The sequence below is a fragment of the Larus michahellis genome, chromosome 1, assembly GCF_964199755.1.
Source record: "Larus michahellis chromosome 1, bLarMic1.1, whole genome shotgun sequence".
Classification (NCBI taxonomy): domain Eukaryota; kingdom Metazoa; phylum Chordata; class Aves; order Charadriiformes; family Laridae; genus Larus; species Larus michahellis.
In genome coordinates this window covers 125,773,965-125,788,038 of record NC_133896.1, presented here as the reverse complement: position 1 = coordinate 125,788,038, position 14,074 = coordinate 125,773,965, and the positions used below count along the sequence as shown (strand labels likewise).

General features: G+C 41.3%; 1 protein-coding gene across 1 annotated transcript in view; it reads left to right on the top strand.

The window, feature by feature from the left end:
• WDR4 (WDR4 tRNA N7-guanosine methyltransferase non-catalytic subunit) overlaps window positions 1-14,074 on the top strand; it is a 22,278-nt gene extending 8,204 nt beyond the window's left edge. Inside the window, exons 6-11 of the mRNA XM_074602773.1 lie at window positions 471-531; window positions 1,868-1,966; window positions 7,608-7,672; window positions 9,206-9,389; window positions 10,284-10,353; window positions 12,915-14,074. Coding sequence (XP_074458874.1) covers window positions 471-531; window positions 1,868-1,966; window positions 7,608-7,672; window positions 9,206-9,389; window positions 10,284-10,353; window positions 12,915-13,096 — 661 coding nt within the window. The 3' untranslated portion in view covers window positions 13,097-14,074. The remainder of the gene's footprint in view (window positions 1-470; window positions 532-1,867; window positions 1,967-7,607; window positions 7,673-9,205; window positions 9,390-10,283; window positions 10,354-12,914) is intronic.

Below are 14,074 nucleotides of genomic sequence, written 5' to 3'. Positions count from 1 at the left end.
TGTTTTAAAATTTTGTAAGGATTGTTTTTGAGTTATCTCCAACGGGGATGGGAGAGATGTGGTACTCTGAAAGCCGAGTCATCACTGTTGTGTTTCAAAAGCATCTGGTGATTCATGTTTTTAATGTGCATCATGAATTGAGAAAGGGGAACATGGTACCCAAGTAAATCTATCTCCATTGGCGTTTTTTAGTCTCAATGGCAGTGTTCTCAGTCAGGAGGAAGTCAGTAGAACTCCTTGAGTGCAGGTGAGGAAATAATTTTTCTTTTAAGTAGAAGGTTAGTAGTTTGTATAGTATATATACTATGTTAAGTATTGCAGACTTTTTTCATCTTAACTGTCTTGATGTGGAGAATCTGTTCAATAGTCAGTTACAATATTCTCTTTCAAATTGGTGTGTTCTTGTATTGTATGTGTTTAAAGACCTGTGTCATGCAAGAGAGTTCAACTTTTGACTCCTTTCCCTTTAGGTTTGTAAGCAAAATACTTGTAATACCCAACTATCCTGATCTGCTGTTGTCAGCTTCTGGGGTATGTATTGCAATTTCTTCAAAAAAGTATTTTTCCTGAAAATTTAGACTTTAAAACCCTTGTTTGCTTGTGTTTCCCCCAAGCTCCTTGGGATACTTGGAATAATCTCTCATGGTTTCCAGCATGCCCTCTCTCTCCCTCCCTCCCTTTCTCAGCTTTCTGTTCAGCGTTCAACCATTCTATTGCTAGATCACATAAGTGCCACTTGCTGTGTTTACAGCAAGGCTAGCTTCTTATTAAGGTCTCTGGGATGGAGCAATCACGAAGTCCTCTATTTCTTCATCATTAACTCTTGCTTTGCAGCACAGACAAACTTTAATCATTGGGTTATTTAAACAACTTTGAAGCAAATGGATATTATGCTAGCCTGTCATGATAATGAGCGTCTTGAGAATTAATGGCCTTAGATTCACAGATTTTTAATTTTTTTTAGAGCTCTTGAGATAACTGTTCCCTCTTCACCCTCCCACTTGTTTTCCCCTGTGAGACTTGTTCTGAAGTGTGTCCTTGTCTCTGTCCTCATAGTTTTATGTTGAGCGCACGTTGTGTAGAGTTTGCAGTGCAGTGCTACATGGTGCTTGGGTGAGGACTGAAGAAGTGAGTGTTCCCTCCTTTTCCTCTCCTCAGCCCTTTCCTTAAATTGATGGGATCTTGCTGTCATGCTGGACTTGTACAGAGTGGGTAAATAGAGTTGGTCTAAAGGAAGGGAAGCAATATTCTTTGTTTCTCAGACTAACAAAACTGCATAGGAAACAAATAATGTTTTCTGTGAAGATGCGAAGACCATATTAATTCTTAGTATTTGGTTTCAGCTGCTGCCTTTGCTTCCCTGTAGCTCTCCACTCTTGTTCCTCTAGTTCTTTAAGCAACTCTAGTGTTAGTGCTGTGTGCGGCTGTATTTCATTCTTAGCAAATGCTCTTTGATGACTCTCTTTTTCCAGAGAGGAGTTTAGCTTCTCTCCAGGAGGTTACTAAATCAAATGAGAATTTGGGTGATAACAAGAGCAGGGCCAGAGAAGGGCAACATAAAAGAAGAGCCATTAAAATGCTGAGTGCGTGTATTACCATGCTATTTGAGACAGACTTTAAATGCACTCCTCCAGCTACCCAATTTCCACTTCAAAAGGAGAATTAAAGTTAGCATGATTGAATAATTTAGAATTGAGGCAAAAAATTATGTTAATTAAAATGCTTTATCTGCAATTTGAGGTCTTAACTAAGTGACTATTTAGCAGCTTCTGTGGGAGGCACTTCAGGGAAAAGGGATTTAGCTGAAGGCCTCTCTTTGCCTGAGGTGCTGTTGGTAATCAACTTGTGTCCACTTCTATCTGTCCAGGACTCAACTCTGAGACTTTGGGAGTACAAAAGCGGGGAAGAAGTGTACTGCTGTCATCTAAGTACCATCTGTGGGCCTGAGACAACCAAAGCTGACCAGGTATGCCCATGTGTGTTAGTGCTTTTGCTATCGTCCTGATCCCTATGACTCCCGAACATGTTTGTTCCATTTTGTTAGGAGTGCCTCCCTTCTTTCAGTGGCTTTAGAAGTTATGTGAGACTTAGAAACTGTTATAAAAGCCTGAGATTTTTGGGAAAGAAAGTCTCTTAGACAGAAAATAACCTGTAACACTGGAAAGATCTAAAAATTCACCCGTTTTTAAATTACTTAAATTTCACCTTTAACACTTGAATTTTGATCTGAGCAGAAAGAAGCTTTGTAACGTTTGTAACCACCTGCAGTAGTACTGCCCTGTGGAGTTAAAACACTGGGCTTGTTCCTTTGGGTTGTTCTGAAGCTGCGCAGTGGCCAAAATGAAGATAGCCAAGTCCCGTATGAAAACCGAATACCCGAGGAGGTCTCCTTATCCTGCAGCCTCTACATGACTGTGTGATACATTCACGTTTGGGGTGCTACTGTGATTTGGGTGCTAATCTGATGTGAGCAGTGGTTCTGGTAGTACTTGGTCTCTAGTTCTGTTCTTTCTTGTCACTTGAATTGCCATACAACCTATTAGCAGTGAAACAGCACTTGTCCTTGTCCCTGCTGTGTACATCATATTAAGCCAGCTGCTAATCTGTTGAGTCATTTAGGAGTTATTCATCTTACCACCCGTGCTGCTGGGTGTGTATTTCATGTGAATCTCTGAAAATATTTCTTTCTCTGAAGACCACAGCTGTCTCCCAGTTGTTAGGTGAGTGAGAAGCCCGTAGCCATGCACGGCTCTTAGGCAAAAGCGCAGTGGAATTCGTATCCAGCTTTAAATTGAATTGAAAAGTTCTGTCTTTCCTCCCTTGTGTTTTCTTGTGGTTTTGGTTAGTTGAAGTGTGTTGTGTTGTGCACAGCCTCTCCCAGCAGTCAGGAGCCGTTCCTGGAGATCTCTCAGAGATTCTTTACTGTTTATGTGGGTCTGGCCTGATCTTGTTAGTGGGATTCCCAGTTACTGAACTGGGAGCACAACCCATGGAAGGACTGAGCTCCTAGGGACAGACCTGACAGAGTTTGTTTCTGTGCAGAAGACATGAGCAAGTTGTTCTTTGTAGTAATAATGTGCAGCTTTCTGCCTGTACGTAAGCCCAGGAGAGCGGCCACTTGCATTGCAGCATTCAGAGCTTTGATACTGGAAATTTTGGGTTTTGCCTGGAGTTACTGTTAGCAGGAATTCAGGGTGGTATCATATGGACAGTTTAACCTGCTCCTGAACTTGAAAATAAAAATGTAAACACACCTGAGCCAGAGACCTCTCATAGACATTCATGATGTCTCTGGCTCATTTCGGCTTGAGTTTAGCGCTTGAAATCTTTGAAGTAGCTACTGCTGTGCTTTTTTCACAAGCAAAAAATGGCTGTACCAAGTTAGGTGACAAGTCCACGTAGCTGGCATCCTCTTGTAGTCTGCGTGCAGCAGGATTTGAGTGAGGAAGAGAGAATTAAGAGTGAGGCAAATGTACAAAATTACTTTGCCACATATAGCCTGCTGGAAATAAGTTGCTCAGTGAGTTTTAAGACCAGAGTGTTTTAGCTTTGTGTTCAAAAGTAGCTAATAAGAGTGCTCTGTAGAGACAACATAGTTTGATAGCTATCGAATCTTGCAGTAATGTTGCAAGGCATTTCTTTTTGCGGGAAGAATGATTTTATTTTGAAATACTTTGCCTTCTAGCTTTATTGTATCATTGAGGACTAGTAAGCAACTATCTGTGAATTGGGGAATCCTATTATTAATTTTAAAAATGCTACCTGTTGCTTAGACTGGCTTAGCATTTTGTAAGATAGCTTGCATGTAAATTAACAGTGCTTGATCTCAAACTGAATCCTAACTCCATTGCTTACAAAAAAAATTATCAAAAATAATACTAAACTGTATAATAAGTCTTGAAAGTAGCACGGGTTAAACTAACAAATGTTAGAGGAAAAAAACTTGTTACTGCAAGCAAGAACTAAATTTAAAATAAAATTAAAAAAAGAAATGGCAAAAAGCTCCAACTCTTACAGTGCTTTTGAATGTAGTTTAGTGATACTTCCCATGCCTTCTAACACACTTGACGAAGTCCCTTCCATAGGATACTCTGTCCTGATGGAGTCTCTCGGTAGAAAGCTGGGGTTTCCTTTGACTATTTGAGAAGTCTGTTTAACTTCTTTACCCCAGTGTGAATAAACAATGAGAGAAAGGGAAAACCTATAAACTGAGTTAATAAATATAACATAGGAGTTAATAAACTGTATTCCTGCAGTGTTTTGCAGTTCTTCTACCCATTGGCATGTTTTAGCATCTCTTAATGGTGGTTGTGGAAGCCTCGGGGTTCCTTGAATCTGTGAAATTCTGCTTACTGCCAACTCTTACAGGCTTTTTAAATTCTGTCTCTGAAAACACTAAATTTGTATGGTGCTTGAGGGGTGCAGAAGACTCAGCTGACTTCCAGAGTTCGTATGTACTTGGAACGGTGATTGAGCAGTGTTCCCCGCTGATTACAGACAGATAAATGACAGATTTAAACCTTAATGCGGTTTATTGCCACCTTTGTGCTGTATTGCTACACAGCTGCAAATATGTATTTCTGTCAGAACGATTACTGTCTTGCTGGCCAGCAGGACCAAAGGGGAAAGGAGACTTGTGTTTTGCTGGCATCATAGTGCTAGAAATGCCAGAGATGTGCATCCAGGTGTATCAAAGATCATCTTCACAGCCTGGTGTGACATTTATAGTCTGAATTTAAGGGAACAATCTCTCATCAGCACTTTTTAGATTGTAACTAGCACACTGTCTGCAGATGGCTCTGGCAACCAAAGATTACATGGGGATATAAGTGGGTTTTGTTGTTTTTTTTTTCTTTTGCATTTCATGTCATTTTTATAGTTGATAACCACTGTGAGCGCACTGAAGCTTCAAACACAACTTGAAGCACAACGATAATGGAATCATCAGTAATGGTGGGTCATGTGAACACATAAATGTGGGCTTATTTTGCTTGGCAGATGATGAATGTATGTCTGTTTTTGGAATGTAGGAGTGTTTTTGAGCAGTGTAGCATTGGTTTCAGATGATGGGTTGCAGATCCTTAGTTAATTTTCCCACTAGAATGGGACTAATTCTCTAATTTCATAGTGCTGTATAAATATTTTTTCCTGCTTCGCAGCTTTCACCTCATCTGATCCTCTTGACGGCAGAAGCTTGTTTAAAGTCCAGAATATGAATTGCACAACTCTACCCCAGTGTTTCAGTACATTAATTTTTCACGGGGTCAAGTCTTCTCACAGATGACACTAAAAGTTAATTTTTAGGTGTTGGCAGGCTGATAACAGTGTCATATAAATGCTGAATAAGTTCAGAGAGTATCAAGCGAACATCTGTTTATCACAGACTGCTCTTGCAGCTCTCTAAGTTAACTGATTTCATAGGCTTGTCCTTGAACTAGATACTATTCTGGGTCTTGGCATTCACTTTGCTGATTGTTAACTTACCCACACATGGAAAGGAAAGAGCTTGCAAAGAAGATGCATTTTCTTGTCTCTGTCCAGCTGTGAATAACACTTGGTTTAAATCAAAAGAAGCCGCCTCCTCCCTCCCCCAGTCAGGGTGGGGGAGAGCTGCTGCATACTTCAAGTTCGCAGAACCCTTTGTCTCTCTGACAAAGCACTCAGCTGTAGGTGGGCACTTCCCAACCCCGCACTTGCCCTGCATGTTTGTCATAAGACAGGCAGAGAGGCAGAGCTTTGTTATTAGAAATAAATACTGCAGGTTTTGTGAGTTTTTTAGTGTGTATATATATCTATCTGTATCTATGTTGGCTTGTTCCCTTAAATGTCTAAAGAACCCACTGGCAGTTTACAATAGGAGCTGTCATTTCTACTCTAAAGCTGTAGTGTAAAATGGCTCCATGCTGCAAGAACTACCTTTAGATGTATTAGCCACAGAGAACCTTTCTGATTGAGCCCACTTGTCCTACCCGGTATTTGGAACCGTAAGCATTTTTTATGTCCGTCTTCAGCAGGGGTCCTGGGTCCCAACGTTAAGTATGGACTGACAGCTTAGTATTTCTGCAGAGTAGCGAGAGATTAGTCCCATCTGTTCCCAAGAGCTCTGAAACATATCATCCTTTTGATAGTGTTTTTTATGAAGTGCTCCTCTTCTCTCCAGGCAGGCAATCGAGTATGTGAGTGAAAAGTGTGTGCAGGCTGGTGTTCTTGCGTCCCCTCCATGAGGTTGTATCACACAATGGATTTTGGTTTTTTTCTCGTGTGCTGGAGATGCACTGTGTAACCGTGGTTTTCAGCTATATTTATACCATTAATTAAATTTCTTTCGTGCAGTTGGTTTATCTTCTAGTAGTTGCATCATGTACTGTTGACAAAATAGTTAGCTTCTGGTATTAAACTTGCTGACTTGAACGTTTGGAAGCTGTACAGCTTGCTTTGCTTTCCTACATTGATTGTAAAATTCTGAAACAAGCAGCCTGACAATGGTAGCTCAAAGGGTAAAATTCTGTGGTTACTCCCAAATTCAGCTTAACCTGGTGAACCAGAGGTTCTGTCCAGTGAGCAGTGGTGTTAGGGAAAGAGGTGAAGGCTGGAAAGGGGGTAATAGGAAAGAGGAATTGAGGATGCATCTGAATTCTGCCAGCAGAGTGTCAAGAAGATGTGTTTTCCCTGCCCTAAAGCGAATAACTCACTACTCCTCTAGTAGGAAGCTTTTAGTGATCAGAAGTGCTGATGTTGTCGCCCCTTATAAAATCTACTTGAGAACCAGCCTTTTGCCTTTGCAGTTTTGTCTTTTGCATTATATAACAGATACCTTTGAAAAAGCACCCCCGGGCTGCATCTTGTAGTTTCTCTGCTCCTCCCAAGTTCTTACTTCCCACTCAGGGAGCCTCAGTTGTTACATATTTCAAGTAGTATGGTTTGTGCAGCAAAGGTATTTCTCTGATTGTCTCCTAGAAAAAACGATGTATCTTCTAAATTAGGAGTGTGGTGTGGGGTTTTTTGTTGTTGTTGGGTGTGGGATATTTTTTTTTCTGGTTTGCAGGGTTTTTTTTATTTTTTTTTTTTAATGAGGAAAGTGGCCTCAGGCAGTCTTGCCTAGTTCTTCAGAATGTGTTTTTGGTTATATGGTGTGGATTCATGCAGACACAGGTTGAAAACAGAGGCAATGCAGCAAGGATATTAGCTATGCATCACTCTTTTTTTTTTTTTTTTTTTTTTTAAACAAACATAACAGCAGCTAATGGCTTGTGTTTATAATCTCTAAACTGCCAGTGTGGTATCCTGGCTGAGCAGGCTTCATGCTGATGTCTCCTGCAATACTAATGGCAAAAACAATGTCTGAGGTGTATTTTCCTATATCTGTTAGTTTGTCTGTTAAGAGTAGTTCACTAAAACCTTTACCTTTGATCTCTGTTTGGGTGACTGTGAAGGGAGAAGTGTGGAAAACTTCATAAAACAGCAAACGCTGCTACAATTAAGTAAACGGTACAACTACTGTAAATTAAGACATCTGCTAAATTTTATAGGCTAAGATAGGAAATGGAATTTTTCTGCCCATAAATAGCCTTAACTTACAATGATGTTTCTTTTTCTTTTCCTAATAGAAATACCCTGTGTCAAGAATAACCTACTGCTGTGAAGGTAGTTATGTTGCCATTCTATGTGACCGGTAAGAATAAATGGAATAATGGCTAAAATCATCAGAGCTCCTGCACAGGCAAGAGCAGTTTTCCCTGTTGGCTGTCTGAACTTTCCCCTATCCTCAAGTACTTGGTAGCGTGGATCCCTGAGCATCCCAGGCATGCCTGTGGCCTCTCAGGGAGCCTCTGGGTCCTTTTTGTACTTGAGCGTGAGGGTTACCCAGCTTAGTTAAATTTTGCAGAGTTTGTGATGTCTTTCCCACACGGGAGGAGACGCAAGGCTAGGAATGAACAAGAGCCCTGCTCAGTCCTGAGGATGTCTCCCTAAATCACTGTGCCTGACCCATGTGTTTTAGGTATCATTTTGTTCAGGGTGCTGCAGCGATGGAGCGGCCAAACTTCTGTTACCATACTCTGCTCCTGTAAATGTGTTTGGCCATTCTGTTTAAAACCACCACATTGCTTCAGTTTAAAAACATGGAGAGGCTATGTTGACTTTTGGGTTCAAATGTATGTGTTTGCCTAAGGAGAGTGTGCTAAGGAGCTGAAGGGCCCAAGCCCTGAGGAACCTTACAAATCCAACTGGCGGAAAATATCTTGCAGGAATGGACAAGTCCTCTTCCCCTCTCTTTCCACAGCACCTTAAGCCTGCCAAGGAAGCTGTTCTTCCTGACAAAAGCTTGCCAACAGGAACGGGAGAGATTGCCAGAGCTGCCTGTACAGTGAAATTGGCAATCTGTCCCCTTGGTGAACTTGCTCTTTGCCAGAGCGAGGAGCGGTAGCTGCTTCCTGTCACACTTTCTGCATGGGCATCCAAACTGGCCGTGGCAGGGGAAGCCATTTCAGCTGAGGGCTGTGCCCATGTCACTTAGCCCAGGGGCCACACTGTGCTCTGCATCAGGCTTTTATGTCCAGCTCCACAGCCCAGCATTTCAGTGCTGCCATATGGACCTGGTAGGCAACTCAGGAGGGAGCCGAGATGTCCTGCCTGGCATGCTGGGGACCTGTCGGAGGGAGGTTAGGAAGCTCTGTACGTAGATGGTGTGACCATTAGGAGTAAGTGCTGATGGGAGAGATGGAGATGAGTGCAGCGCCAGAGTTCTGTTCTTCAGCCGTGTCAAGGTTTCCTGGCCCTCTCATTCCCTCTTCCCCTCCCCAGCATGTAATTCCTTTTCTGTTTTATTTTGACTGGTGCTCAGCTGGATGTTCCTTCAAGTGAAGCCCAGTAGGCCAGTATGCTATGATGCAACACTCTTTATATAAATCCTTAGCAATCCTTACGAAATTCCCTTCACTGCCTTTTCTTTTAAAGAAAAGGCAGTGTTGACTGCTTTTTCTTTCATATAACACTTGAAAAGCCATTTGACATGTTAGGTATTCACAGCTTCTGCCTCAGATCATATAAGCAAATTGCACTTGAAGTACTAGGGTATTTTTTGCAATTCCTAATGACTTTGCTTTGGCTCTGCTTGGAATTAGAGTGGGTGGTTGTAGTTTGCTGAACTAGTGATGGCTGTAGGTGGATTTGGTAATAATGGTAATTAAGTTTTTCCTCTCAAAAGTATTCCCGCAGTCTACGTCTTTCAGCTTGATGCCATTGCCCAGCAGCTAGTTTACAGACAGCAAATCTCTTTGAAACATAAAGTTTGGGACATTGCATTTGAGGAAACGGGAGATCTATGGATTTTGGAGGAAGACAGGGAAGTTCCTCTTCAATTGTACAGACCGTGTGATGGACAATGGAAGGTAGATACTTTTGTTGTGCTAACATCCTGAATGTTTTGTGTTGTCTTGAGGCCATAACAAAAATTGAGTGAACTATGTTCTGTGAAAGCTAAATGGCACACTTCTCTGTGTCTTGAGACCGAGCAAAGTCATAAATACACATCTCAATTCTACTTCTCTCACCTGTGTATTTTGCAAAGATGCTGAGAACTTGTTGTGAGTACCAGTCTCTTCTCTGGTAAAGCTTACATCTGGCATAGTGGGATCAAGCAGAGTGGTTGTCAGCAGTTGCACTCAGTACTTTAAACCATTGCCTGTGCTTTCTGTGTGCTACGCTTGATTATTTAAAAAAATCTACAAAACAAAAAAATCCCTTTGTGGTTTGCTCAGGAATGATTTCCACACAGCCTTCCCTGTACCTGCCTCTGAGGGATCCTTTGGGGGAAACAAGGCCTTCTGGAATCATTAGGGGATACTTTTTTTTTCACTGAGAACAGGGAGTCAAATTTGAGGGATGTGCTGTCAAGTTCTCTGTAATAGTCTGTTAAACAGCTGGAAACTCACTTGTTATCCTTGTAAGTCCCCAGCTAATTATGGTATAGTTGTGAAGTGGTTTTAAATGAAACTCTCTAGACCCTTACGTGTTCCTTGTGATATTCCTTTGCCTCACAGATTAGTAAGCGGGAATCCATTTTCTTTTCCTTCAAGCTGCAAAGCTTTCCCAGCAGAACACATGATCGCAGGCCACATTTCTATAGCAGTCCTGGAAAAAAGGAGCCTAAAAGTCATCCTTGATGACTCTCCTCTCATGCACTCGCTCTCCTTTCAGTGAGCAGTTGAATTTTTTAGTGTGCTGTGAAACATTACATTTTTTATTATTCCCAAAATATCATGCAATGTTCCTTCTTTTCCCAGCCTGTAACTGATAACAAAGGATTACAGAAGATGTCAAAGTATCTTCAAGACAACTGGACGGTGTTTGAAGGTGAGAAATTTGTCAGAAAGGCCCAGGAAATGCAATTGTTACAGCTGAAGTATAAGATTTAGGAGCAAAATCAGAGTTCAGGTCAGTTCAGCTGGCTGTTGGAAGTCGCTTAGTCTTTCAGTTTTCTCAGTTTCATCACTCCATCTGGTATGAAAGTTAGTGTAGATCATGAAATGCATTCAGGTTACTGCTACCACAAAATGCTGTCAGTATTTAGATCTGAATTACAGCATTAGAACTGTTTTACGTAGGCACTGTATCACAGATGTATCTAATCACCCTGTGACAGAGCTGCTGGAGTCTGTCTTACTGCTGTGATATCGAATATTGTTGTTTGTTGTCTTGTCTCTTACCTGGGCGTGACACTTTATCAGAAGTACAGCGGAGATAGTAAGAATTGGAACAGCCATGGGAGGAGCAGCTTTGCTGTAAAGATGAGCGATCCAGGTCCGCCTCAGCAAGGCAGATTATGTGGAGCTTGCTGTGGCTGGAGGGTGTGACCCTGGATGGTATCATCAGGGGTGAAATTGATTGGTGTCAGAGTTGGTTCATTTTGTTCTTGATTTCTGTCCCACCTCCAGTCTCTGGCAGAAAAATAATACATGATTTACTAGTTCAGAAGCACCCTGTGTTTTCAGGATTTTTTTATTTAAAAACCACGCAACTTTATTTAAAAGCTGAAGTTAGGGCAGTGATGACTGCAGGATAGAGAAGGGTTGTGTTATGCCATGTGCATTGAGAGTTGATTAGTTGAAATCTCTGTCCCGTACGTTTTTCTGGGAGCCTGGGAATCTTCTTCCTTCAAAAAGGTGTTATGGTCGCCACTGGTCTCTTGGTCTGTTCTTGGCAGTCCTACATAAAGGTGATTAACCCACAGGAAGAGTTGCAGGAATGCGCAGTCCAATGTGTAAAGTCTCCTTAATGCCTAGTATTGGATGGTTTAGTGTGTAGCTGTTATTAAGTTGTCATTAAATTGATGCAGTCTTTGAAATCTAAAAGGAACTCGGGTACTCCTTTAGAAGGAGTTTGCATGTAGACGTTTAGAAGTGTTTGCGTGTAGACGTTGCAGACTTGATAGTTACAGCCAGGCAGATAATTAGAAGTATGAGATCTGAGTGAAAATGAGCAACAGAGAAGTAAAAAGAGCATGCAGGGGAAGAGGTCTGAGCATAATTAGCCAGCATAGCAAATTACTGTGGTACACGGTAGCTGGCTGCTGCTGCATCTGGGAAAGGAGGACTGCTCAGATGACAGGGTCTATTATTGTTAATTAGTAAGGGGAGGCTCACTTGATGAGCACTTATTCCAGTGCATAATTAGTGCTTGAAAAGGTAGTTACTTCTTTTAAAAAAGGTGATCATTATGTTGTTTAAACCCAGTCTTAATGCGTGCTTATCATCTTTTTATAAGCTTGTTTCACCTGATTGATGATTCTGTAGGATTTAAGGTCAGTCTTGAAGTATATGTTGAACAGTTTGACATTCTGTTCTAATTGATCTCAGAAAAAGAGGGAGCAAGATTTAGTGCAGACTGATCAAGTAGAGAGTTGCATGGATATTCAGACTGACAGCACACAATTTCTCCCAGGGCCAAAGGCAAATAAATGGGTTACTACATGAGGGCAGGACCCTCGAAACTAAAGGCAGGCGCTTTGCTGAGTACCAGTGAGGGAAAGTTGTTTTGTTTGTGTACCAAGAACCAAGGGGGTGCTGTATGTACACTAGTGCAAAGCAGCACACTAGCTTCAGGACCAAATCCTAGCAAATACTGGATTTCCTTGCATTTGCCCTTTAAGATCAAGAATTTTTGCAAGTGGGAAAAGGTAGAAATACAAAGAGAACTAGAGGTAACTGGCTTTGTCAGGTACCACTCTTAACAATTTTTGAAATGTGGACCTAGCCCAGCTAGTCTCGTTCTGTATTCTCTACAGAAACAATCTGATTGGGGTTTTTCGGATGGTAGTTAGTTCCCTGTTAAAGTCATCTAAATGTAGTCTTGGCGATGGTGTGATGAATATTACGCTGAATTCACAGAAGGTACAACAGAACTATCGGGGTGAATATTTAGAAATGTGCGCGTGCTGTAAGACCTCTCTGTTTGAAGTCTATGGGCTTCTTTTAATACTCTAGGAGAGAAGTCAGCTAAGCACAGTTACGTAGCATATGCCCTTTGCAGGGCTTAGGTCTCGGGGGACAACTCCAACGGGATGAGTAACAGTAAGTTGCAACAGCAGTCACTTTAAAAACAGAAGCCTTGAAGTCTGCAAGCGCCCAACATGTAGAGAGCTGTGTGCCGCCTTTGCTTCAACGTCAGGTGCTTGCCTCTGTGCAAATTTTTTAGCTTAAAGATGGAGGCTGTGCTTGGCCGTGTGAATGCAGGACAGATGCTTACCAATACAAATCAGGCTTACACACCGTAAATGCTGATATTTTATAAAGTCGATAAGACCACAGTAAATGAGTTGAAATGCCACTAGCTAAAATTACAGTGCAAGAAGTCATTGCTGAGACCGCTAAGGGAATTTAACACTTGTCTTCTGTTCTTGCTTTGCCCAACTGCAGGTTTTGTTGGCGCAGAGAGACACTACAGCAGTCTCTACAAGGCCTCCTTTGATAACATGGCCGACTACCTACAGAGGCAAGAGGAAAGGATAAAGCAACAGAAAAAGAAAAGGCAGGAGGATCTGCAGCGTGGTTCGAATGGAGAAACAAAAAAGATGAAGACTGAAGAATCATCACTATGACATTGTTGTTAGCTTGTAACCTTCGCCTTGCTGAAAGGAACTGATCCAACTGTGGACTGTTTTTAAATGTAAAATGAATTATGGAAGAAGACTGGTTTAAACTTCTATTCAGATTCAGGCGTTCAGGTAGCCTGGTATGAAAATATCTTGCTTGCAGCAGATAATGCATTTACAACAGGCCTAAGCTTCTAGCAGCATACAAGTGTTAGCGGTTCAGTCCTAGGAATCTCTAATGCATGGTATATGAATATTGGAGATGGTATTTTCCTTGAAACAGGATTTTCTTTTTGCCTACTGTGTTCAGGCTTTCTTCTTCAGGTGGAAGTGCACAGGCTAAAGTTGACGTGACTTTTTTGTTCATTTCTTTTGGTTCGGGTGGGGTTTTTTTAAACTTTTTAAAAAGTCTGTTAGTTAATGTAACTAACTTAGTGTGCATGGCTATTGGAAAGGGAATGTAGCAAAATTCTTGCTGTATATGAAAGGTTTTATCTGAGACTTCACCATCTCTGTTTTTACACTTTACCTTCAGTTTATGTGGTAGGGATTCTGCTCAGTTTCTAATCCATTGCTTTTTACTTGTGGCGTATTTCTATAGGAAGAAGTGCAAAAATAGATTTTTATACACTGGAAAGTAAAATTAAAATGTGTCAGTCAACTTTGTTATTGGAAGATTCTTCTATTGCAATATGATCCTAGCGTGTCTGTGGAAATGGTTTGAGCGCCTTATGTGCAGAACTTGGAGAGCATTCTGCTTCTTTCAACAGGAACTCTTTCATGTTGCAATTAGCCAAGAAATACATCTTTTTGAAAAGTTATCAGTAAGAGCCTTATGGGATCACTTTTTGCTTCATCATGGGGCAGAAGAAATGCGTTTATCTACCAGATGGCATCATGTCTATATGGAATATAATGTAATTCATAAAACCAGATGTAGAAATCTGTACAATCCATTAAAAGTATTCAGAATTAGCCCATGAA